Source organism: Trichechus manatus, unplaced genomic scaffold (genome assembly GCF_000243295.1).
Source record: "Trichechus manatus latirostris isolate Lorelei unplaced genomic scaffold, TriManLat1.0 scaffold00022, whole genome shotgun sequence".
Lineage (NCBI taxonomy): Eukaryota > Metazoa > Chordata > Mammalia > Sirenia > Trichechidae > Trichechus > Trichechus manatus.
The window spans coordinates 6,889,441-6,916,547 of NW_004443958.1; the positions used below are offsets into that span (position 1 = coordinate 6,889,441).

General features: G+C 42.5%; 1 protein-coding gene across 1 annotated transcript in view; it reads right to left on the minus strand.

The window, feature by feature from the left end:
- SAMD12 (sterile alpha motif domain containing 12) overlaps positions 1 to 16,278 on the minus strand; it is a 424,915-nt gene extending 408,637 nt beyond the window's left edge. The window contains exon 1 of the mRNA XM_004372967.2: positions 16,206 to 16,278. Coding sequence (XP_004373024.1) covers positions 16,206 to 16,218 — 13 coding nt within the window. The 5' untranslated portion in view covers positions 16,219 to 16,278. The remainder of the gene's footprint in view (positions 1 to 16,205) is intronic.
- Positions 16,279 to 27,107: the final 10,829 nt, after the last annotated feature.

Here is a 27,107-nt window from a genome sequence, read left to right on the forward strand (position 1 = left end):
GGAAGGAGAGGAGCAAAAGATTGTCAGGATACAAAGAGGCAGCTGTGGGTAGCCCATGGGGACATCTATCTCTCCATTCTAAGTTCAAAAAGACGCACTCAGCAGAAAGGCACAGATGGGAAAGTCTCTGGGAGGCAGTCAGCAGAATGCATGCTTAAATCAAGATCTGAAATGCTGCAATCCTGACTCCCAAGTATGTCCACAGTTCCTAACAGGAGCAGTTTTGTACTGCAGACAGTCCTTTTCCACTTTGAAGCCAACTTACGGTAGGCACCACCGCCATAATACCTCCTGACCTCTGATATAAAGAAATATACTCTCACCTCAAGAAGTTCCACAAACAGGAAACCTCTCAGAGCTGAGTGTGTTTGGTTTGCACGACTGCCCTTGTGGAAATCTGAGAAGTGTGCACACGCACTACAGCACTAGAGTGGGAGGTCAGGAGACCAGGCTTCTCCTACATCTTATTACATATTGCTCAGAAAGCACGATGCTGTGAGCATGGTCCGAATTCATGCAACAATTTGCTGAGCACCTACTACACATCAGGCACTCTTCTCGGTCCTGGAGTACATCAGTGAAAAAACGAAAACTACAGTTTTAGTGGAGAGAAGTTTCTGGTTAAAAGAAGTATCTTCAGAACTTCGGAATTCTATCCTCTCAAAAGAGTTTCTAGATAAGCTACATTCATATCACCAACATTCTTAGGAAAAAAAACATAATAAAATGTACACAGATATTGAATCTTGCCTGGAATAGAATGTGTGCGAAAATGTGTAGGCTCTGGAATCAGATTTGCAGTTCGAATACTACCTCTTCTCTGCATAATTAATCCAACCCAATATAAAAGACCTAAACATATCTATCAGTTCATCACACAATAAAGATCATGATCAACAAGAAGTTCCACTCATGCACAGAGAGATTTCAAAAGAAAAATTTTTTGTTGAAAAGTGGGCAACTTAAAATATGAGCAGACAGCCATATATCACCAAACATTTGAAGAAAATATCTAACATGAAAGAAGATGACCAGAATGAACAAACTGAAAAACCAACTTGGAGAGAGAAATGAACTTCATTTTCATTTACTTCCTCACTGAAATGTGGGAAGATACTACATCTACAAAATAATAGGCTGCTATAAAAAATTCAGAATACTAAAAAGAAAAAGTTTAAAAAAACTATTGAAAAATTAGAAATGATAATAGAAATTTAAAAACGCCACAGAAGACTTGAAAGATAAAATTAAAGAAATCTACCAGAAAATAGAGATGAAAAATAGGAAACACAGACTTTAAAAAATAAGAACTAGTCCAGGAATTCTATCCTCTCGAAAAGAAGAATGACAGAAAGAATGAAACAACAAATGGATAAAAGGAAATTAAATAACTAATTCAAAGAAAAAATCCCAGAAATGAGTAACATGAGTTTCCAGTTTGAAAGAACACTTAATACCCATTACAATGGATAAAAATAGATTCACACAAGGCATATCCTCATGAAACCTGTGAACACTACAGATAAAGAGAAGATTCAACAATCCAAGAAGAAAAAAGTAGGTTTAAAACAAATTATCAAAAAGTTGCAGATTTCTCTTAAAACAAGACTGAAAACCAGAAGATGCTATAGTCTTCAAAATTATGAGGAATGATGATTTTCAACTTTAAAATTCTTTACCTTATCAAGTTATCAATTAAGTACAAGGATAAAGATTAAGAAAAAGACCAACGAAACATCGGAAGAATGACCAGATAGACTAAGAAACCAAAATGAAACTTCATAAGACAAATATGGGGATAAAACCTTGTTAAAAGAATATACTGGAAATTAAAAGAATAGAAATGTATGGTAATAAATAAACATACTGCATATGAATAATCAATAAATTGTACAAGCTGTAATAAAGGTTGAAGAGCATAACTTCAGAAGTGTTAGAACTGTGAGTTCTACAATTAACTTGGATACTGTTCTCATAAGGCAGACTTGGCCTTCCATCTAACACAGGTACACCTTTCTTTATAAATGGTAAGTGTTTTCTATGTCTTTAGCCTCACCAATGCCCATCACAAGTCACAGGGATAGAACTGACAGAACACATTAATAGCTTCTGAAACTTGGTCAGTTATGTGTTGCCCTGTCAAGAGTTCCATCATTGGCCTCGTTAAGTGCTACATCTCAGGAGAATGAGGTTGCTCATTGCTATTATGCACATTTGCAAAAGAAGTGAATAAATAAAATGAATTAATATTTTATCAACAACTATTAGATTTGCTAGAATGTCTTATGATACTTCAGATACAGCTAGCTACTCACATCAAACCCAGAAGGAAATGTTAAACTTTTCCTGGGTGACGTACAGAGTGGCCGACTTGAATAGTGTCACTAAGTGGACTCTGAAATCATCTGAACTTGGGCCTGAATTCTAGCTCCAACACTTACCAGCTGGTGACGTTGGGGAAACTATTTAATTTCTCTGAGTCTCCATTTGCTCATATAGGAAATGAAGATAATATTAATCATCATCTCATAGGATTGTTGTGAACAGGTAGACTATGCAAAATAAATAACCAGTATGGCCTAGATACTAACTCATCAGAACCGTTGTTGGCATCAACAACCAATATAGTCGTACCAGAGCATACTGTCTAGAGAACAACCCTAGCTGCCAGAATCAGTGAGTGCTAATAAATGTGAGCTATGGTTATTATTAGTTCCTTATTTATATTTCTATGATTTTTTTCCCTTCGGAGAATATGAAGGATTTTGATATGCAGAAATATATTAGTTTTAAAAATGTTACCTTAACATGGCTATTTAGGAGGTCTGGTTGTGAAGAATAATTAATATTGGAAGAGAAAACAGGAACTTCTTATCATGTGAGCCAAGTACTAGGCACCTCTGGAGGACCACATAACCTCAGTTCTCACTCTGACCACCTTCACCCATAATTTAAGTGCTGGATCCCTTTTAGAATATCCCATTTGCAAACCCCTTCAAAATGGGCACTTCGCCATCCCTTCCAATCGTGGCAGATATGACAGAAGTAATTATGAAAAGACTCAGGATGCCAAGTTCTAACTCTAAGCTCTGTCACTAATTGGTTATGTGACCTTGGGCAAGAAAGACTTCAGATCCTTATTTACAAAATGGGAACAAGAACGTCTGTTCCAGCTGCCAAGGGATCAACTGTGGCTCCAAAGAGAAACTGTACTTTGGAAAGCAGAAAGTGCTGTGTAAAGCCAGGGTGGTAAGATGTCAATGACAATGGCCTTGGAGTGAGCCCCAGCAAACATGCAGGTGCCAAAGCTACCAGCTCTTGAGTTTCAATTAGGAAACCCTGGCCAGGCAAAGTGGGTCAGAGGGAGGCAGGGAGCTTCAGGGGGTTGCATAGGCAGCACTTAACAAGCAATTGACAAACATTAGCCAGGGAAAATCATTCCAGCTTACCATTAGATTCAGGGACAAAGGCCTCAGCACCCTGGAAACCTAAATATTAAGACCTTCTTGAAGAGCAGAAAGAGGGTAGGAAAAAACAGAAGGAAATGGAAATTATGTTACTATCTTGGCCAAAAGGCCACGCTTACTTTCAGCATCTTTTTATCTTTCCTTTCTGATGCTACCCCCTACTTTCGGTTGTTTCCTTCAACCCCCAAACTCAGCCTACGGAATCAGAACGCCCTCGTAGCACCTCCTGGTGGACTGACACACCCAACTCCTGCTCCACAGGCAACCACCCACCAAGGTCTAAGCACTCTAGAAAATGACTCAAGTTCCAAAAATTACACCCTGCCCCAACATTTGAGAATTTAAAGTCCTTCTGGTCCATCCCTGCCCTACTTGTAGTTAGTTATAATGAAATAAATTAATTCACAATAAATTGTCAATGACCCACATCTTCCTATAGGTTATCCTTTAGTAAACTTATTTTTAATAAAAATTCTGGAAATGGTAATACCTTAATCCAGTATCCTCAAAAATGTTCTAACTGGGAACTTGAACATCTTTTGCTTTTATCAAATTCCAGCTCTGCCACTTAATAGTGACCATGGACAAGTTACTTAACTCTCTGTGCCCTTTCTGTTATTTGTAAATAGGGATGATAATAGTACCTACCTCATAGGATTGACGTGAAGATTAACCAGTTAATATATGACACGCGTTTAGAACAGTGCCTATCACATAATACAGGAATATTTTTAATAGTTTTGTATTTGTTTTACAGTTACATCCTTCCTTACCTGTCCACTCACCAAAGACCCATTCCAGAAGACCTTCCCCAATGGCTAATACATTTATACTCCTGAAGGTCCTTGCTCTATCAGTTATGCCTCCTATTCTTTGTAACTTCAAAATCTCCCTCTCTACTAGGTCAATTCCAAAGCCTATAAACACTCTCAAATCTCTCCTAGCTTTCCACACTAGGACTGTTTAGTAAATATTTCTTATTATGTAAGGAAACACTACCTAACAAGATCTCAAAAGTCTCCAGTAAATTGAACAGGTACATATGGTTCTTCTAGCATTACTCACCATATTATCTAACTACAAATCAAATTCTTCTACAGCACAGAACATATGAAGTGATCAATAAATATTTGTGACTGTAAAAGGAAAAATAATCTACTTCTAAGCTATGGAGCCCTGGTGGCAAAGTGGCTAAGAGCTCAGGCTGCTAACCAAAAGGTCAGCAGTTTGAATCCACCAGCCACTCCTTGGAAACCCTAAGGGGCAGTTCTACACTGTCCTACAGGGTTGCTATGAGTTGGAGTCGACTTGACAGCAATGGCTTTTGTTTTTTGTTTTTTTTTTAAGCTACAGGAAGTATGTGATATACCTACATACACTTCCTAGATGACCCTAAGACCAAATGTCAATACCAAAGTTCAGCCTAGCAGAAACATTTACTAAATGATCCCAATGTAGAAAGCTGAGTTTTCTTCGAGAGCAGAGAAAAAACAGAAGTAGGAGCAGGGTCATTGCAAATTACGGACAATCTGGTGCTACTAGCAGAAATACAGGGATGGGGAGGGGGAATTGAGAAGAGTTGGGGGGGAAGTAAGAGAGAGAGAGTGAGATGGAGGGAGAGTGATGACTCAGCTGTGGCCATGAGTCTGGAGGCCAGGAGTATGCCAAAACCAAAAAAACCAAACCAGTTGCCATCGAGTCGATTCCAACTCATGGTGACCCCATGTGTTCAGAGTAGAACTGTCCTCCATAAAGTTTTCGTGGCTGTGACCTTTCAGAAGCAGATCGTCAAAACTCTTTTCCTAGGAGTCTCTGAGTGGGTTCAAACTCCCAACCTTTCCATTAGTAGCCCAGTGCTTAACCTTTTGTGCCACTCAGGGACTACAGAGGCAAGACGCTCCTCTCTATTTCTTGGTTGCTGGTTGTTCCCTCTCCTCCATGTGTAAATCACTGTTCATCAATGAGACATTAAGAAACTCCAGACAAAATCAAGTGCAAAGTATATCTACTAAAGCTTGGTTAATAACATCATATTTTCACCTCCACGTAATGCTCAAGCACCTCTCCAAAATAAACAAACAAAAAGCAACTCTAAACTGAAATGTTCACATTTTACAAATGCAAGTAGTATAGAATTAGGGCAACCATGTGTCTAGAAATTCTATAGCAATCACAAATTCAAATATTCCATCTCATGCTCCCATAGACCAGTGGGAAATCCTGAAAATCCCAACGTGTTAGTCTTCAAATTACATCTCCTAGACTACCTTTTGCATTTGTAAGGACCATACAATTCTCGTCAGGTCCTATATTCAATTTCTGGCTGACTAAAAGGTGGTCTTTGTAGGTGAATCAAGCACTGCTCCCACTGTATAAGACCCAATGAAAGACCCAATTCTAAATCAGAATCACAAAGGGCTACAAAAAGAGCTTGGCCCCTGCCATCCTCAAAATTTAAACCACAACAGAAACAGAATTTACTCTCCTTTTCTTTAGCTTCCCAAGGTACAGTCCATAACTCACTGTGGAAAGCAAGACCAATTCCTTTTAGAGAAAGATAGCTTTTTCCCAACGAGCCCTGGCTGCACAATGGTTAAGCGTTCGGCTGATAACCAAAAGGTCAGCGGTTTGAGCCCGTCAGCAGCTGTTTGGGAGCAAGATGGTGCAGTCTGCTTCCGTAAAGATTATAGCCTTGGAAACCCTATGGGCAGTTCTACTCTGTCATCGACTTAACGGCAATGGGTTATATCGTACGCCCTTGTATAATGTAATTCAAGGAACTCATATCTACAAAGCTGTCTCCTTCGGGCAACTGCCAGCATAGTCCCCATTAATGTAATTCTCTCATTCTTGTGAAGTCCTCATTACCAGCAGATAATTGAGATAAAGAAAAATATCTAAATAAAAGTGAATATGTGTGTGGCACAGCCACTCTGGAAAACAGACTGCCGGTTTCTTACAAAGTTAAAATACACTTATTCCATGACTCAAAAATCCCACTCCTAGCTATTTACCTAAGAGAAATACACGTATGTTCACTCTAAAACCTACTTGTGACTGTTTATAGTAATTCATTCATAATCACCAATAACTAGAAACAATCCAGGTATACTTAAACTGGTGAACAGATAAACTGTGGTGCATCCATTCAATGGAATTGTTAGCTACCAATGAATCGGACTCTGACTTACAGCGATCCCATGCACAGTGGGATTGGACCGTTGTGATCTACAGAGTTTTTCATTGACTGATTCTTCAGAAGTAGATCACCAGGCCTTTCTTTCTAGCCTGTCTTGGTCTGGAAGCCCTGCTGAAACCTGTTCAGCACCATAGCAACATACAAGGCTTTACTGACAGACAAGTGGTGGCTGCACCTGAGGTACACTGGCCTGGAATTGAACTTGGATATCAATTAAAGGGACTGAACTACTGATACATGCAACAACATAGATGAATCTCAAATGCATTACACAAAGTGAAAGAAGGCAGACTCAAATAGCTACATAGTCTATGATACCACTTATGTGACATTCTGGAAAAGGCAAAACTATAGGGAAGGAATTCTGGGCAGTGGTTACCTGTGGCTCTAGATGGCTGGAAGGGTTGACTACAAAGGGTAGGAGGAAATTTTCTGGGGGTAACAGAATTGTTCTATATCTTGATTGTAGTAGGTATACGACTGTATGTGTTTACCAAAATTCAAAGAACTAAAAACGGTGAAGTTTACTACATGTAAATTATACCCAAATAAACCCAATTTTTAAAATATTAATATAAAACCAAGAGAGAGAGAAAATACATTTGAAATGGGAACTTAATTTCAAAAATTAATAGTGAAACAGTTTGATAATTTATCTTGAAAAGAGAAACTAAGATATTTTATCTTCTATTTAACCAAATTTAGGTTATAATTTTAAATATGTACTAATTCTTACAATAAAAAAATCCATTTTTTATTCATTATATAACTTCTACAGTAAGATTTATCTCAGTACAAACATCCTGAATTTCACACTTGACTTTTCATAGAATGATTATAAAGGAAATCATTTTTTCCAAAATATTTCAGGATGTCACTTTCCACCAAAGCCTTCTCTTAATCTTTAGATAGCCCTAATATTTCTCTTTGGTGCCTATCATGTCAGCATCTCAGTCAATTTTCTCTTCTTTAATGGTTATCTTGCCTAGCTCAGACAGATCTTAATTGGGCGCAGCTGTACAATTCTAGCAGTTTCCAACATCGCTCTCGTAGTGTCCACGAAATTCTTCCTCTTTTGCAAAATCTGAAATTTCTCTTTGCAATCCATTTACTTTACATACATATTATATGGCCAGGTGATTATTAGACAATCAGAGACGAGCCTACAAAACTGCTGGTGTTAAGTGGCAAGGAAATTTGGTGGAGAAAAATTATTTAAGTAAAGAATATTTAATGAATATATTTGTATTATGATAACTTTTACTTCCCTCTGTTTCCTCATAACTTCAGGGAATCCGATAATGAATAAATCAAATAATAAATAGCTAAAATGAGAACGCCTTATGTCTTATCCCAACTCTGAGAACCTACATTCCTTCACTGAGCACTTACCATTAGACAAGGCACTATAGCACTAGATTACTCACAGGGCCATATAAATGGCTAAGATGCTTTCTTTACCGTGGGAGGAAGACAAGGAAGAGACAGAGGGCATCATCACCATCATCTTGCCTAACACTTAGTGAGCATTTACTGAGCATCTGTAGTCCCTGTGTGGTGCCAACAGTTAAAGCGCTCAGCTGCTAACTGAAAGGTTGGAGGTTCAGGTCCACTCAGTGGTGCCTTGGAAGAAAGGCCTGATGATCTACTTCCGAAAAACCAGCCACTGAAAATTCTGCGGAGCACAGTTCTACTCTGACACATACGGGTTTGCCATGACTTGAATCAATTCAACGGCTACTGTTTTGGTTTGTTTTTTTACTGAGCATTTACTGAGCACCTATCAGACACCGTCCTAAGAGATTTTTTGGTACTAACTGAACTCTCTCAAGAAGCATTTGGGAAAGAGTCCAGAGACGTCCAGCAAATTACCCAAGACCACACAGCAGGTCCTCAGCAGAGCTGGGTTCACACCCAGGCTGGCTGCAGAGCTTGCCCATTGAAAGACAAGGTAGTGAGTCCTATATAGCACGCACGGTGAGACTGGTGCTGTGCAGACAGGGAAGACGACACAAACAGGCCTGAGCCCCTTCTGTACCTCAGGCCACATCCCATGGCCAGTCCACAAACATCTGTCAAATCATGAAGATTCAGGATGCGCTGAACAGGGTACCATCAAACACAGCATTCTCCCACAGCAAGGATGGCAACCTCACCAGAGAGGCTGGCTCATCCCGGCCCCAGCGCCCTGTGGGTGGAGGCTGCAGAAGGCAGTGAGGCAGCCACCCCTGTCAGCAGACAGCTGCCGCCCCATTGTGCTCCTCACTTGGGGAGGTGAGCTGTACAAGCAGCTTCTTGCACCCACACTTTAGAAAAATCAGGCTAAATATAGCCAAGTTTGCTCTCATGAGGCAGCTTGGAGAGGGTGGTGCTGCTACATTCCACTTTAGAAAATCAGGGAGGAATCAGCTTGATTTACAGAACAGCTTTCCTTGCTTGCCCCTGTGGTTTCCAAAGGACCATATGCAAGATCCAACTGGGCTATGGGGAATGCTAAGGTTTGGCCAAGCACATAACAGAGCCCTTAGGAAAAGAAATGTGCAAGTATGACTTAGAAGCATCCTCATTGACTTTCCTGCCATAAAAGGCTAAGGAACCCCAAGACCAGGATTTGGGGAACGAAATTAATTAGGTAGCACACATTCCACACACACCATTCTGTTTCATGTGCTTTCCCCCACATTCTACCCATCAAAATCCTACTCAAAAGCTAGCTCAAATGCTATTCCCCTAGCTAGGTTATCCCATCCTGCTCAGAACCAAATGCTCCATTTGTTCTCAATCCTCCCACATTATGTTGCTGGAGCTTTGATTTAGCACTTAATATCACTCGGCCTAATCTGTGTCTATTTCACCAAAGTGGAGGCTGGGAGTGGGATAGGAAAAGGGTCAGAGTGGGCTAAGCTCCCTTCTTTTTTAATCTTCCCACCAAGTCTAGTAGAGTTCCTTACACACAGGAGGTACTCTACTATTCATCAACAGAAAATGCGAAACCTGCCTGAATGCCAGTGAATGAGAATTTGTAATTTCCACTCTTTCTCCTAATTAAATGTACATCTGACACTCACTTCCTGGAGTTCAAGCACAGGCTTCCAGATAGATCCCTGGCTGCCCCTCCTGTAACATGTCACCACAGCATCTACTGTGACTCAGCATTAGAGAACACAGTTACACCCTCAAAGGTTCTATACACTCTCCCTTACTAGCCGCAGCATTTTTTCAGGCATAAGCGAACAACAGCAAGACAGATGAGAAGGAAAGGGTAGGTTAAGGGGGAATTAGTAAGGGTTGGACCAGACAATGCAGAAGCAGAATTAGACTGAAGCCCTGTCTCACTGCTAAGAGGTCCCACGGAAGAGACAAAGTGGCAGGAGCCACTGTCCTGGCAAGTAGAGAACCAGGGTCTGAGTCCCCACTTCTCCTTCACCCACAGTCACTAACCAAGAATCTTCAAGGAAGGGCTTCTATTCACCATTCTCATGTCCTAAAACTGAGTGATCAATAAGTCTTTCTGCCAGAAGTTAACTGGTACAGGAACCTCAGACCTCATGGGTTAAAGAACAAAAAAGAAAAAGGAGTAAAAAGGACCCTTGTTGATAAGTAAAATGGAAGAGAACCAGGCAGCATTAGTTTAACGATAACACCATGACTCTGGAGATAAGTACCTACTAAAGAAACTTCTCCACACTTTCCCTGCTAACAACATTTACCATTAGATGAGCACAGCTGGGAGTTTTCCTTAAGTGTGTATGGGGAGAATTGTGAAAATCAAAAACACCCATAATCTTACCCATTAGTAATTCATTTGGTCCTCCATTCACTCATTCATTCAGCAAGCTTTATGAAGGGCCTACCATGGGCCAAGCATAAGACACAATCCCTACTCTCAGAGAACACCAGGAAGTAGAAGAGGTGCACATAAACTACGTTCTTAACGAGTTAGACGAGTGTAGGTCTTGCTAGCACAGGAGGGAGCCATCTTCCCCCTTCCTTCATGTTTCATATGAGGAGGCATCCATCAGAAGGCACTTCTGGTCTCTCTCCCCACCCTCTCATGGGTCCTTCTTAGGAGCAGAGAAGACAACTACGCAGTATGCATGTTTTTAAAGGAACAAAGCGTAGGCAGCTCAGGTCCTCTCCTTCCATCACTTTGGGTCCCACCTGCCTGCTGCAGAAGCTCACACTCTCCTCTGCTCCTTCGGGCTGGCAGTGTTACAGAGGCCGACACCCTGTAGTTGTTTTCCAACACTCCTATGATGGGTAACTTCATTGCTCAGGTGTCATGTTAGCAAGCCCACTTTACCATCTGACCCAGCCAAAAACAATAACCCAGTATAGCCTTATCATAAAGATGACACTTCTATCTCCAATGAGTGAATCCTTTGACTCTCTGTGAAGGGGTTCTGAATTCCAGTGGGGTACAGAGTCATCATTTACCTAATGCCCAGTGTTTTCCAAGAATGCTTCTGTTTGCCACAAGTGTTTGACTCTGTTGTTATTAGATGCCATCGAGTCGATTTCAACTCATAGCAACCCTATAGGACAGAGTAACTGCCCCATAGGGTTCCCCAGGCTGTAATCATCATAGGAGTAGATTGCCAGGTCTTTTTTCTCCGCTGTCATTTAGAACACACAGCCTTCCATTTGAAATACTTTTCTTTTTTGGGTGCTGAACACTTGGAAATTTTTTTTTTTTTTTTTTTTTTGGCCATGTAAGAGGAGCTATTCTAGTAGACCTGGAAGAGAAACACTATGTGCAATGTTTATCTGCCCCACTTTTCTTTATAGCTCTGAGGATAAAGCAAGACAGAGAGGAACTGGGGGCAAAGAGTTGGAAAAGTCTTCTCTTCCTCTGGGGAATGGTGCATTCGTACCTCATTGACTGAGGGCCGCCTAAGTGCCAGGCACCATTCTTGGAATGCTGTTGTTGTTGGGTGCCGTCGAGTCAAACGCAGAGATGAATATGACACTGTCCATGACTGTGATGGTTAAGGTTGAGTGTCAACTTGGCTGGGCCATGATTCTCAGTGGTCTGGCAGTTTTGATGTAGTTTGGTAGCTATGTAACGATATAATCACCTCCTTGATGAAATCTAATACAATGTAATCACTTCCATGATGAGATCTGCTACAAGCAGCCAGTCAGTTGAAAAGGTGTTTCCTTGGGGGTGTGGCCTGCATCCAATATATGTGGACTATCTGGGAAGGCTCACAGGCTTTTGCTCATTCCGGATCCTGCATCTGGCCTCCAGTTCTTGGGACCTGAACTAGCAGCTTACCTTCCAATCTTGGGATTCGTCAGCCTCCGCAGCCTGTAAGCCAGCGGCCTGCCACCTTACCTGCAAATCTTGGGTTTCATCGGCCTCTGCAGCCTGTGAGCCAAAGGCCTGCCATCTTACCTTCTGATCTTGTGTTCATCAGCCCCTGCAGCTATGTGAGTCAGGAGAAGCCTCCAGCCTGACTCACGGACTTGGTACCTTCCAGCCCCTACAACTGCGTGAGCCATTTTCTTGATATAAATCAATCTCTCTCTTTCTCTCTTCCTCTATACATATACACACTTCACTGGTTTTGTTTCTCTAGAGAACCCAGCCTAAGATACTTACCCACTTTTTTCCTCTCCCTGTGTAATACTGCAACCCATTCCTATTTAAAAACATCACGATTATAGGCACAATTGTCTACACAACTCTGCCCATGAAGAATGGATCACTCTGTTGTCCCTGCATGTTACCCCCTCTCTACAGATCTATTTGGAGTAATTCTAAAAGTTTTTTAATAAGACAACGGATGCCAGTATAATCACAACCCCAATGCAGACCATCAGTGTTCCTCTATTCTATGGCTGGAAAGCATACCTCTAAGCTGCCCAGCTGCCCATAAATGCAAGGCCTAGGTCACAATCAGGTAGGAAACATACAAGATATTGTAATTCAATTCAGAGAAGAAAAAATAACCCAGTATAGCCATAAAACAATAAACAAAGGGCACCTCTTTTTCATCTTACTTACAAGGCTGCAGTTTCAGTAAAATGAATGAGCTCCATACTTGCTATTAACACTTTTTACAAGTTCATGTTTACTAAGAAAAAGGTTACACATCAGAAAAAATGTTTCTAACTTGTTACTAATTAGAAAGCCTGGCTGGCATAAATAAGTGACAATCCAGAATACAGAATGTGCTTCAAGTAGCTTTTTTGTTTTTTTTTTTAAGGAGAAGGATGGGAGGAATACAAGTAACTTTTACGGAGGATCCTTCTCCTAGGTACCCTCCTATAAGCCCTTTCCTTAATGTATTCAACCTACACAATTTTCCTGGGAAGTAAATGATATTTTTTTTTTTTTCAGATGCAAAACTAAAGCTCAGATGTTAAGTAACATGTACTGATTTTTCCTATTTCAGTTCTTCTGGCAAAATTATTCCTTCTCTAAATCACTGCTTCTCAACAAGCTTGGGGAAACTGGTCATTACTGGGTCCTGGCACTTCTTCCTCGTATGGGTTGGCCATGCGTTGCTGGGCATTTAGCATCTCTGGTCCATGGTCACACAATGCCAGTAGCAGCTCCCAGGAGCAGTCCTTATACATCCCGAACATGCCCAAGGAGGACAGTGTCACTGTCAGATGAGAACCACTGATCTAAAACTCCGAGCATGGGACAAGATACTGAAGAGAAGCAATTCCTTTAAAAGAGAGGTCTTCCATATCCTCAAATCTCTCTCAAAAGCCCCTTATTTTATAGAATATGGGATCCTAAGAAAGCACATGTACCTTATGGGACCAGTTACAAAATCTTCATGAATTTATTTCTCATTCATTCCAAGAACATTTAGTCACTTTGAGTTGGTACCGACTCGACAGCACCTAACAACAACATTACGGGCCAGGTAATCAACTTGACAGCACACAACAACAACTGTGCTACTGGAGCCCCTGGATGGCACAAACAGTTAAGCACTGAACTTCTAGCCCAAAGGTTGGCAGTTCAAACCCACTCAGAGATGCCTCGAAGACAGGCCTGGCTATATGCTTCCAAAAGGTCACAGCCTTGAAAAACCTTATGAAGCACAGTTCTGCTCTCATGCACAGCCACCACCTATCTGTCAGTGGAAGCCTGCACATTGATATGATGCTGAACAAGTTTCAGCAGAGCTTCTAGACTAAAGACAGACTAGGAAGAAAGTCCTGGCAATCTACTTTCAAAAATCAACCAACAAAAACCCTATGGATCACAGCAGTCTGATCTGCAACCTATTACCGGGATGGCACAGGACCAAAGCAGCGTTTTATTAGGTTGTACCTGGGGTTGCTGTGAGTCAGGAGCCAACCTGACGGCTGCTAACAATAACAACTGGGCTATTGGCTGGGAATATAAAGTCAAAGAATACATGGCCCCGATTACCAAAGGGCTTATAGTCTAGTGAGAGATAGATTAAGTATAAGGTAGTTGTAGATGTAAGCATAGGGTCTAGGGAAGCTCACTGAAGGAGGCATCTCCACAGACCGGAGAAGAGTGCTTAGAAGGCAGAGGGAACAAGAGGGCAGGGGCAGGTTCCCAGAGCAAGTAAAGCTTCCTTGAGTCTTGAAAGATCAACTGGGAGTAGCCAGGAAGGGCCGGATCCAGGCCAAGAAAACTGCCTTTGCAAAGACCAAAAGCTATGAAACACATTTGCAGCATAAGTTTAAAATACTTCCTTGAGACTTCATTGTGATTCAAACTCAGGATCTCCTGTTTACTAGTCAGGCACTTTAAACAAATAAGTCACAAGAAAATAATATGAAACAAGCTCTCCTCAAGTCCACACGTACTTCCTTTCAAAGCCCTTGTTTTTGTAAGGTCTGGTTTTGCTAGTACAGTAAGCCATCAGACAAGAAATATGACTAATTCTATACTTTTTACAATGAGCAGGAAATTGTTTCTAAGTATTCTGTGGCAACAAGTGGGGATGTACCTCACTTTGGGACACAGGACAGTGGTGACAAGAAGATAGCCAATGTTGTCGGACAGGTAGGTTGGAAGGGATCATCAGTAGGTGAACTTACCCTCGGTCTCAAGCTCAAGATGAACTTTACCTTGGTTATTTGTTTTCCATTTGAATGTTCTTGTCTCTCTTACCATCAATTGCAACAATGCAAAAAGCTAAATTCTCACCGTATTAGTACATTCGCACAGGGAAAAAAAAAGTCTAGAAAAGTCTTTGGCTGATTGTTTTTTGTAGTGCCTCCCCCACCCCCACCCCCACCTTTTTTTTGGATAGAGCTTTATTTTTGTTGACAGGTTGGGAAAGCTGGAGGTGGCCCGCTGGGGATCTCTAAATTTGAGATAGCCCAAAAGCTGTGTTTATGAGCACTGAGCATAGGAGCAGGGTTGTTGCTACTTCAGGTTGTTAAGACAGTAATTAAAAGGAAAGCAAGAATCAGATTAGTTCAGTTTCTCTCTCCTGGGGCGGAGAGAGGAGGGGTGGAGCAAGCAAGCAAGCCCAGTGTGGTTCATTCTCTCTAGCCTACACGGAACAGTCCCATTTCCCCTTACCAAGGAGCCTGATGCAGCTGGCAGGCGATGCCCTCTTTTTCTTACTCCAGGTCCCCTCAGCCCTAAGTCACCCTCAGTAACCATAATTACATACATGAACGTAGGCTCTCCATTTAGTCCCCTGATCATTCCATCTTATCATTTAGACAATTTGACCTCGAATTTGACATCCCAAACACTTCTAGTCCACATACTTTTCCCAGAACTATCTCCAGTAAGAAAGCATGTGGTCCAAGGTAAAAGAGGCTGACAAAGAAAAACTCTGGAGATCCTTCCCAAACGGCCCGTCCCAGCTTTCAACCAGGAAGTTCAAAGGACGCCAAAACTGCAAAACCAAAGGCAAAAATTATACAAAGAAAGAGAGAGGTGGTCTTCAAAGAAAAGGGATCCACCCAAATAGTTCAGTTGTCCTTTTTCCCCTAGCTGATTCCATTTCGTTCCTGTAAACTTTGCAAACCCCAGGAGGATTGTATAAACAGAGACAAGTGTAGCAACACCTCCCCCCTCCGGGTATATCTGCTGCCGCCGCTGTCGAGTAGACAAGATGAGGGACCCTCGACCCAATCGCAGTCCAAGCTTCCCGATGACGCACCTGGCCGGGGTCCTCTCCCACGTGTGGGGGGACGACGCGAACATCCCCAGCCCCATGGCCTCCCTGCCAGCCCTGCGGGAAGGGGCAGGGAAAGAAGGCACCTCGGGGCTGACCCCGAATGCCGGTCTCCCCGGCTTTCCCCTCATTTCCAGCTAATTGTTTCGCATTAGGGACACTTTTCTCTTGCCTCTTGTCCTAAAGTGCTGCGCATCTACATCTCTCTCCAGAGCAACTGAATAAAGCGCCTACTGGCCTTCGCTGCTCAGGTGAGTGCCAAGAGGTGTAGGAGGAAGGGGCCCACGCTCCACCACCCCCGTCCTTTCCTCCTCCCCTCCATCCCCAAGCTTCATCAGGGATGTGTGTATTGGGGTGCGCGGGTTAAGGGGGGGGCTTAAAAATGCCCCAAGCGTCCCTTACCTTCCACAGCCATTCTTTCAGAGGTTGCCTAACGCATGCATAATTTTCCTGGCCGAGGTCCTCCTCCTGCCCCACGCTCCCCCCACCTTCTCTTGCCTAAATATTCTGCGCTCATCTGCTCCAGGACCAACCTGCCGCGGTCACGCAAAGCGAGGCAACCGGCTCCCAGCTCGGCGCAGGGCGGCCTGGGAAGTGTAGTTCCGGCCCTCGCCCTGACTCTCGGTGGAGCGCTCATAGTCCTCCGTGGGGCACAGCCCCGCCCCACACTCAGACCGCACCTCGGGCAACGGTCGGCCGGGGCGGGGCCCCCATTCCCAAGGGACCCTCGAGCTGACTAGGGAGTCCTAGACTGCAGCGCGGACTACATTTCCCAGGATGCTGTGCGCTGGGGTTCGTTCCGCGCTAGGAGTAGGGACTCGTGATTGAAACCTTCCCCCTGTCAATTAGAAGGGGTCAAGCACCCAGCAGCTTGGTGGGGAAGGAAAGAGGTGGTGGGGCTTTTGATGTGCTCTGCAGGGCTGGTCCTCTGGCCTCAGCCTCTTCCTCCGTCCACCTGCCCTCCTTAACCGCCCTTCCTAGATTAGCCAAGAATAGTAGTGGGTGGAGAGAGCGGAGCCACCGGCAGCTGTGGTTTTACCCCGGGCCAGACCCCGCCGCACAGGGTGCGGTTGAAACTTGTTCCTGTGAACCCTGGGATTGTGGAATTTGTGGGGAATCCAGCCAGGTGATACAGCTGTCTGCTGATCCTCCAGGGTGGGGCATGTTCCGGTGACTTAAGACTTAGAGAAGAGGTGGTTTGTTGTTAGGTGCTGTCCAGTCAGTTCGACTCACAGCAACCCTACGTGCAACAGGGCGAGGGATGGCTTACAAAGCCTGAACACGTAACATCCCCAAGGGGTTTATGAGGAGCAAATCCAGGAACCAGCATTCCACCCGAGGACTTCAGATGATGAAAGTCTTGCCTGGCTTCCAAAGTGGGAGGCTTTCAGCTTTCCTGGCCTGGGAGGCGGTTGGCGCTCTGTGATAAACCAAACAAAACCAGACCCATTGCCATGGAGTCGATTCTGCCTCAGGCCTAATAATTAACGGTGTCTAAGTGTCGGAGTCCTGGTGGCACAGTGGTTAAGCGATCAGCTCCTAACCTAAAGGTTGGTGATTCAAACTCGCCAGCTGCTCCAGGAGAAAGATGTGGCAGTCCGCTTCTGTAAAGATTTACAGCCTTGGAAACCCTATGGGGCAGTCCTACTCTGTCCTGTAGGGTCGCTATGAGTCAGAATCGACTCAGCAGCCATGGGTTGAGTCAGTGCTCTTTCATCTTCTGAACCTGTGCCCTATCACTGTTCCCTATGCCGTATCTCCAAGTGTTGGGGGTGCTGTAAGCAGCCAGGATAAGGAGAATCACGTGAACTGTAACAGATTCAGAGTTGGTAAATATTGATAAAATGAAGCTTCCAAACGTTTCTTTTCCCCCTGCATCTGAAATACACGTGCAGTCGTGACTGGTAGTCATAAGAGAATGCACTTGGGAACAAACCTGGCTCAGGACTGGGTTAAGACTTTTAAAGGCGCCGAGCTCTGAAATGCATATGGCGCCACCTCCACCCCCACCCCCCGCACTTCTGCTCCTCTCACCCCTTCTGCTCCACCTCTGCATGTAATTTCTCAAAAACTATTCTGTAAAATAACTCCAAGAAGTACAAAGGTCTGATTCTTCCCCTGATGACTACTTAGATTTTGTTTGTGTTTCTGTCTTGGTCATATGATATTTTTCCCCCAGAAAACAGTTCTATTTCTGTGTATGTAGTGCACACCTGCTTTTCTGGTGACTAAGCAGGTGCTTAGTCCTCCTGTTGGGTAATAAGGGCATGTCTGGTATTGTGACCCTAACTGTACAAAATAACTCACTGAGAGTGAAGCTTTTCTTGAGTGAGCTGAGTAGGCTTAAAAAGTGCAGTGGACTTAATAGATGATTTTAGTTGGAAGATGTTCACATCCAGCACGCTTCAAGCCTAAGCTATGATTTTCTCTCACCAAGACCACTACAAAAGCTACTAACTAGTCTATCTACCATAGAATTCTTCCCCTGTCCAATCTCTTCTCCACCCAGCAAACAGAATATGATGCAAATCTAATCATCTTACTCCACTTTAAAGTCCTTGATTGCAATCCGTTGTGCTTTGGTTAAAGTCTACAATCCTTAACAAAGTTTGCCTTGGTCTCCCATTCTAGGTTAGTTTTCCACATTCTTGTAGACAGGGGTGGATTATCCAGTAGGCAGATTATCTAATAGTAATTACCTTCCTTACGAGATCATCTGTAGTGAAACTCATGTGAAATTGTTCATTACAGATTAGTAAGTAAGCATAGGTAAGCTCATGTTTACCTGTGTTTACTGGATCATCCACCCCTGCCAGGGATTGTAAATTTTTTAAAAAAGGCTTTGATTCTGTAGGAAGATGCTGTGGGGTTTGGGAGAGAGACAGATGCCAGGGATACCTAGAAGCAGAAGCTTTGATGTGGTGAAAAAATGTGAAATTGTTCAGTACAGATGATCTGGTAAGCAAAGTAAGCTCTTTGCTTACCTTGCCTATCGGATAATCCACCCCTGCTTGTAGAACTATGTTTCTTTCCTTCAAAAAAGAAGCCAAACCTGTTGCTGTTGAGTTAATTCCGACTCCTAGAGACCTTATAGGACAGAATAGGACTATCCCATAGGGTTTCCAAGGAGCAGCTGGTGGATTCAAACTGCTGATCTTTTGGTTAGCAGCCGAGCTCTTAACCACTACGCCATCAGGGCTCCGTTTCTTTCCTTGGCAACACTTATATCAGCATGTTGTTGTTGTTGGGTGCCATCAAGTCGATTTTTGACTCATAGAGACCCCTTGTGACAGAGTAGAACTAACTGCGCCGTAGAGTTTTCTTGGCTGTAAGCTTTATGGAAGCAGATTTACTAGGTCTTTCTCTGGCAGCGTGGCTGGGTGGATTTGAACCGTCAACCTTTTGGTTAGTAGCCAAGCGCTTAATTCTTTTGCCACCAGGGCTCCTTTTATCAATATGTAGGAATATATTTGTTGTTTTTTTATTTAATTACTGTAAGTCTTCCACTGATCCCCAGAGGGCAGGGATGGAATTTTCCTCACCTTTGAAGTTCCAGCAACCAGCACAGTGTCTAACACATAATAAATACTTAATACATGTATTATGTTTATAAATAATAACTGATAGCCTGTGTGTATGAATGTACTCCTATCATGATTATGTCTTTATTTTTCCCAATGAAACTACCAGTTCATATTTGTTTGTTTTAATGTTCATTCTCTCAGAAGTAGGTAATTTTACACCTGGAAGCAATTCAGAAGTGATTGAGAGACAAGTTAATCTGAACCCTCTCGTTTTACAGTGGAGGCAGAAAATGTTATAGGTTATTTTCCCAGGTCACGCCATGGCAGATCAGCGTCTAGAAGCCAGGTCCTGGGACAAGGACTTTTTTTTTCTTTTGATCTAGGTTGGGCCAAGCTGGGTGGCTAAGCTTTCAGTTGAGGAGGCTGGGGCGGCTCTGTTCCTCACTGAAGGCTTGTGGGTAGGTTGGGGCAACTCTGCCTCAGGCTGAAGGGGCAGCAGCTACCCAGGGAGGCCATTTTAATAATAAAGGTAGAGGAGCAAAAGGGCAAAGGAAGCATGTAAGCCTTTTAAGGTCTGGCTCAGAACTGGGGCACTTCTACTTCTTTCGTTTGCCAAAGCAAGTCACATGGCCAATCCCAAAGTAAAGGTGGGAGGAAGTATACTCAGCCCACAAAGAAGCCATGGCAAGGGTGTGAATGCAGGAAGGGATGAAGAATTAGGCTAATTATTCAATGTCTACAATGACAGAAGCCCTGTACCATCTTGTTTAGCCTAGACCAGTCGTTCCCAAAGTTTCAGTCCTAGACTCATAGCCTGAGCATCAGCTGGATTTGGCAAAAATATGGATCTCTTCCAGTCAGTTGGCCAGGAGCCAGTTAGAAATTAAAATTTTGGGGCCACACCCCAGACCTTCTGAATCAGAACCTCTGGAGGATAAGGCCCAGCAATGGCGGGGGGGGGGGTGGTAACAACACCTCCAGGTGATTTTAATAGATGCTAAAGTTTGAGAACCACTATATAGGAATCAGTGGATACCAGGCTTTGCAAGATAGACCAATTTAACCATTGTTCGTAAGAAGGGGTGAGAAATAAGACCTTAGAAAGCTCTATTTATCCCAATAGGCTACCATTGTGTGTGTGTGTGTGTGTGTGTGTGTGTGTGTGTGTGCGTGTGTGTGTGTGTGTGTATAGGTTTCTGAGTATGTAGGGATGTTTGAATAGGAATAGGGACATCTAGTTGGTAGCAAAAACGCAGGGAAGGGAATTACGAGGAAGTAGGTGCTGGAAATAGAGTGGATTTAATCAATTCACTGAGTAATAAGAATATAAGTCTAAGGAAGACGGGTCCACTTGCCTCATGGAACAGTTGGGTTGCTAAAGTACTGTTCTGACACCCAAAATTCATCACAATGAATTTTCATTTTCAATGGATGTGAGGAAGAGGGGGTCATTAAGGCTGACTCCTGAGTCTGTGGCCTGGGCTACAATGAGTAGAATCAATGAGAAAACATAAATAAGGTAGTTTGCACAGTATTCAATAATTTGTGGAAATGATAATTACCAAAGACCTATTACTGAGTCCACAGTTCTGCCTTCAGCAGCCAGTTCTGGAAAAGAATGATCCTGGTACCCCTGTGGCTGTATGTACAGAACTGAAAGAAAAAAGTACCAGAACTGAATACAACATTTCAGGCATTGAACACAGGGAGTTAATTTACTGCAAAGTCACATGTAATACATAACTAAATTTAACAAAAGGGAGACAGATCTTAGTGGGGTTAGGTATCAAGTAAAAGTATAGAGTAAAAATCAGGAAGGGGTAACTTTGTTCTTTAATATTTCTTATATTGCGAGGATAAGGGGGGAGGGAAACTAGAGTATTGGAAGTGAAACAACAAGAACACAATTAATGAGAATGTTCACACAATATGAAAAATGTAACTAATGTCACTGATCAATTTGTGTGGAAATTGTCAAAGGAGAACCTAACCTTCTGTGTAAACTTTCACCAAAACCACAATGTCTTAGTTATCTAGTGCTGCTGTAACGGAAATACCACAAGTGGATGGCTTTAGTGGAAAAGTTTATTCTCTCACAGTTTAGGAGGCTAGAAGTCTGAATTCAGGGTGCTAGCTCCGGGGAAGGCATTCTCTCTCTGTCGGCTTTTGGGGAAGGTCTTGTCATCAATCTTCCCCAGTTGAGGAGCTTCTCAGCACAGGGCCCCCCGGGTCCAAAGGACACGCTATTCTCCTGGCTCTTGTTTCTTGGTGGTATGAGGTCCCCTGTCTCTCTCCTTGAAACCCTGTTGGCGCAGTGGTTGAGAGCTACAGCACGCTATGACTGCAAACGAGAAAGGTCAGCAGTTCGAATCTACCAGCTGCTGCTTGGAAACCCTATGGGGCAGTTCTACTCTGTCCTATAGGCTTGCTATGAATTGGCATTGACTCCACAGAACAGGTTTGGTTTTGGTTTGGTCCCTCTGCTCACTTCTCTCTTTTATATCTCAAAAGAGATTGCTTTAAGACACAACCTAATCTTGTAGATTGAGTCCTGCCTCATTAACATAACTGCTCCTAATCCTACCTCATTAACCTCATAGAGGCAGGATTTACAACACATAGGAAAATCGTATCAGATGACAAATTGGTGGACAATCACACAATACTGGCCTAGGCAAGTTGACACATATTTTGGGGGGACAAAATTCAATCCATGATACATAATAAAATATTCTTTTTTAAAAATTCCTTACGCTACCCACGAAATATGGGACACGTGATTTTTTGTATGCAATCCTATAGACAAATTCTTTAGTGCACCAAAATTAGAGAACCCCAAGAAAGGATACAAGGAAAGTCTTTGTGCAAATGTCTATATATTGAAAACACTGTGCCTTTAAACTAATCAAATTCCTTATCACAAACGGGGACAGGGGAAGGGAAGGGACAGTGCGCGGAGAGTTCTAAAATTTCTCTTTTGAACTTTAATGCTTTAATACATAAATGAATTAATTTCTTTTCTAAGGATCAGCACAAAGCTGGTTCCTATGAGGCGGAAGTTAAAGATATCCCAAATGTCCAACTTTTCCAAACCGACATACCACTCCATCATCTCCAACACCAAGTAGTCCACCTCCCCTTAATACTCTCCTTCCCATCTTTGTGTTCCCTAATTTGCTGCAGTGTCTCACAGTATTCACGAACTATATCAAGGAAATGGCTCACATGGTTGTAGAGGCTGGCAAGTCCCAAATCCATAGGTCAGCCGTAGGCTTCTTCCAAACCACATGGCTGTAGGGGCTGACGAACCCAAACCAGCAGTTCAGACTGCAGGCTGTTAGATCACGAGGCTGTGGAAGCTGGCAAATCAGGTCAGACAACAGGCCAGCAGCCCGTAGGGCTGTGGAGGCCAGCGAATCCCAGAATCAGCAGGTCAGATAGCAGACCTGTGGCTCAAGTCCCAAGAACCGGAGGTCAGTTGGTCATGAGCCAGAAGCGGGATCCAGATGCAGAGAGAGAGCTAGGTATTTACTTTGCAGATAAGGAAACTAGGTCTTAGAGAGGTTAAATAACCGACCTAATGTCAAATAGCCAGTGAGGGGCAGGGTTAGTATTTATGCAGGCATTCTGGCTCTGGAGGCTGCATACTTAACAACTATGTTATGTTGCCTTCCTTATTGTTCACATATTGTGTTTCTGCCATATGCAATTTCGGAAAGTTGCAGACCAAAGTCAAAACATGGAACTGGATTTATGGATCTTGGGCCTAGTCCCACAGGAGTTTCTCCTTTGCCCCCTCTTCTTGAAGATTGTGTGAGTAATATGGATAAAATCACAGTAGCCTTTTTTTTTTTCTTTTTTTTTTTTAAGGAGGTCAAATCTGTCTTCTCCCTAGGGCAGGGGGAAAAAAAAAGGATAAAGTATTGTTGCAAAGGGGAAGAATGGAGTTGGGCATTCCTGGCTAGAGAGAGGAAAGTCTTGTCCATTGTTAGAAAGTTAGAGTCTGGGGGAATTCATGCAGTCAGTGCTGAGAAAAGGCAACCTGGGTACAGATGACAGATTACTGTCCTCATAAACCTGAAGGCGTGATCTAGGGCTCAATCCTAATGTCTGTCAAACTCAAAGAAGTAAAAGAAAAATGGAGCAGAGGAGATGATTTAGATGACCCCTGGATGAGAAAGAATGCAGCGCACCCAAGATGCACCTCACAAGATAAGACCAGTATTAGCATAGTGCAGCGGGGGGACTTGCCTTTTCCAGCCTGTGGTAACTGTTGGCAACAAATGTGGTATTTGAAAGGTATTTCTGTGAGATCTGGCTTTATTGAGAGATCCAAAAAGCTAGACATCTGAATCTTATGAGGGTGGAGGAAATTATCAGCTAATTTTTGCCCCAAAGTTTTAAATGGGGTAGTGTCAGTCAGCTTTCTTAAGTGATACAGTGATGTGTTTATTAAGGTAATCTCTGCCTTCCTGATACAACTCTTCTGTGTACACTCAGGGGTCCTTTGCCCTCATTCCCTGGACTGTTCTCAGGAAAAAAAAAAAAAAACTACAACCAAAAAGCTTTCCTGAGGCCCCGGTTACTCATGTGTGCTTCTTTACTTGTGCGACGACAACAGGCTTTTTATGTAGTATTGACTCTATCTTTGATGGAAAAGATGAAGTAGATACACCCTGGGCACTGAAAACATGTATATCTGAGTTTGAAATCTGCCTCTCGCTACTTTCCAGCTAAGTGAACTGAAACAAAATAATGAATGTTTCTGGCCTTGTTTCTCCCATCTATAAAAGGAATAATATATCCCTCATGGGGTCTTTTTAGGGACTATCTATCTAGCCAACAAGTTACCTCAAAACTGAGCGGCTTAAATTAATAAACATTTATCGTCTTACATAGTTTCTGTGGTTTAGGGAACCTAAGAGCAGCTTAGCTGGATGGTTTCAGCTCACAATCTTTCATGAAGTTGCAATCAAGATGTCAGCCAGGACTACAGCCATCTGAAGGCTTGACTGGGGCTGGAGGATCCACTTCTAAGATGGTTCACTCACATACTTGCCAAGTTGGGGTGTGGGTTGTTGGCAGGGAACCTCAGTTCTTTGCCATCTGGACCTCTCCAAAGGGCTGCTGTAGTGTCCTTACAAAATGGAAGCTGGCTTCCTCCAAAACAAGTGATACAAGAGAGAACAAAGAGGAAACCACAACACCTTTTATGACCTAATTTCAGAAATTATACACCCTCACTTTCACCTATTCTATTTGCTAGAAATGAGTCAGTAAGACCAGTCCAAATGCAAGGGGAGGGGAATTAGTCTCCAGTTTTTGAAGCGAGCCTCTAAAATTTGTGAACACATTTTAAATCAGCACAATAGATAATATAAATAAAATTCTTGGCATAAAATAAGTGCTCAGTAAATGAAAGCAATTATTATTTGAAGGCTTAAATAGTATCTTGTTCTACTTTATATCCCCAGTCCCTATCACAGTACTTAGTACATAAAAGCCTTCTTAAATAAGGAGCTGACATTTACTAAACAATGAATTAAATGTATTGCTTGTCTCAGGTTCTGTGCTAAGCATTTTAGATGGACTTGCTCATTTAATCTTCATAATAAATCCAGGAAATGAGTACTTTGTATTATTAACCCCATTTAACAGATGGGAAAACTGAAGTATAGAGAAGTTAAGCAATTTGTTGGATGTTAACATTTTGAGAGCGTAACAGAGACAGGAATTTGTCTCAAGTAGTCAATTCTAGGATGCATGCTTTTAACCACCACACTATGAATCCCCAAGTCAAGGCCTTTCCATATGTAGGGCATAATCTGATTTAGAAACTTACTTCTAATACAGAATCTGGATCTCCACATTAGGCCCCATATTAGCCCTTTAGCCCTTAAGAGAAGCTAATACTTTTTATTTTACTACTGCTTAGTCTATATTTTTTCTGTATGGCTTCCACTGTGAATATTCTGTAGTCCAAATGATTTTCATTGTTTCTATATTAAACCTTGCCTATACTGTTTTGAGTTCCCATTTTCAGTGACTATAGCTTCTGACGTGGCGCAGAGGTTAAGTGAGCAGCTGCTAACCAGAAGTTCAGAGGTTTGAACCCTCCAGCCACTCTGAGAGAAAGATCTGTCAGTCTGCTTCCATAAAGATTACAGCCTTGGAAACTCATGGGGCAGTTCTACTCTGTCTTGTAAGGTTGCTCAACTCGCAGGCAACGGATTTTTTGGTTTTAAAGCCAGACTATTGGGTTTTCTTTAGAACATTTCCTCATCTTTTTAAAAGATAATGACTTCTTAACTCATGGGATTATTTTAAGGGTCAATCACATGGAAGCCTCTATGTAAACTGTTAATCACGGGTCAAAAATTCCATTACCCACAGAATTTAAAGAAATGGGCCAGGCCAAGTGAAATACTGGAAATGACTGGAATAACTTCTGCCCCAAATAACAGCATTCAAATTAATATATATGTACACATATATATATGTATATATATATATTTATACTGACCACGTGTCTGTCAGTTTGTCATATTGTGGTGGCTTACGTGTTGCTGTGATACTGGAAGCTTTGCCACTGGTGTTTCAAGTATCAGCAGGGTTACCCTTGGTGGACATTAATAATCAGAACATGGAATGTACGAAGTATGCATCTAGGAAAACTGGGAGTCGACAAAATGAAATGGAACACATAAACACCAATATCCTAGGCGTTAGTGAGCTGAAATGGACTGGTGTTGGCCATTTTGAATCAGACAATCATATGGTCTACTCTGCCAGGAATGACAAGTTGAAGAGGAGTGGCGTCACATTCATTGTCAAAAAGAACATTTCAAGATCCATCCTGAAGTACAACACTGTCAGTGATAGGATAATATCCATAAGCCTACAAGGAAGATCAGTTAATACGACTATTATTCAAATTTACGCACTAACCACCAAGGCCAAAGATGAAGATATTTAAGATTTTTCTCAGCTTCTGCGGTCTGAAATTAATGGAACATGCAATAAAGATGCATTGAAAATTAGTGGTGACTGGAATGCAAAAGTTGGAAACAAACAAAAGGGATCGGTAATTGGAAAATATGGCGTTGGTGATAGAAACGATGCCGGCAATCACATGACAGAATTTTACAAGACCAACAACTTCTTCATTGCAAATACCTTTTATCAACAACATGAATGGTGACTATACACATGGGCCTCACCCGATGGAATACACAGGAATCAAATCTGCCGAAAGAGATCATGGAAAAGCTCAGTATCATCAGTCAGAACAAGGCCAGGGGCCAACTGTGGAAGAGAACATCAATTGCTCATATGCAAGCTCAAGCTGAAGTTGAAGAAAATTATACAAGTCCACAGGAGCCAAAGTACAACCTTGAGTATATCCCACCTGAATCTAGAGACTGTCGTAGTCATCTAGTGATGCTGTGACAGAAATACTACAACAAAGAAAAATTTATTCTCTCACAATCTAGTAGGCTACAAGTCCAAATTCAGGGAATCAGCTCCAGGGGAAGGCTTTCTCTCTCTGTGGGCCCTGGTCAAGAAGCTTCTCTGCATGGGAACTTCGGCTCCAAAGGACGGGCTCTGCTCCTGGCATTGCTTTCTTGGTGGTATGAGTTCCACCTCTCTGCTTGCTTCCTTTCCTTTTATCTTTTGTAAGATAAAAGGTGGTGCAGGCTACACCCCAATGAAACTCCCTTTACATTGGATAAAGGATGTGATCTTAGTAAGAGTGTTAAAATCCCACCCTAAACCTCTT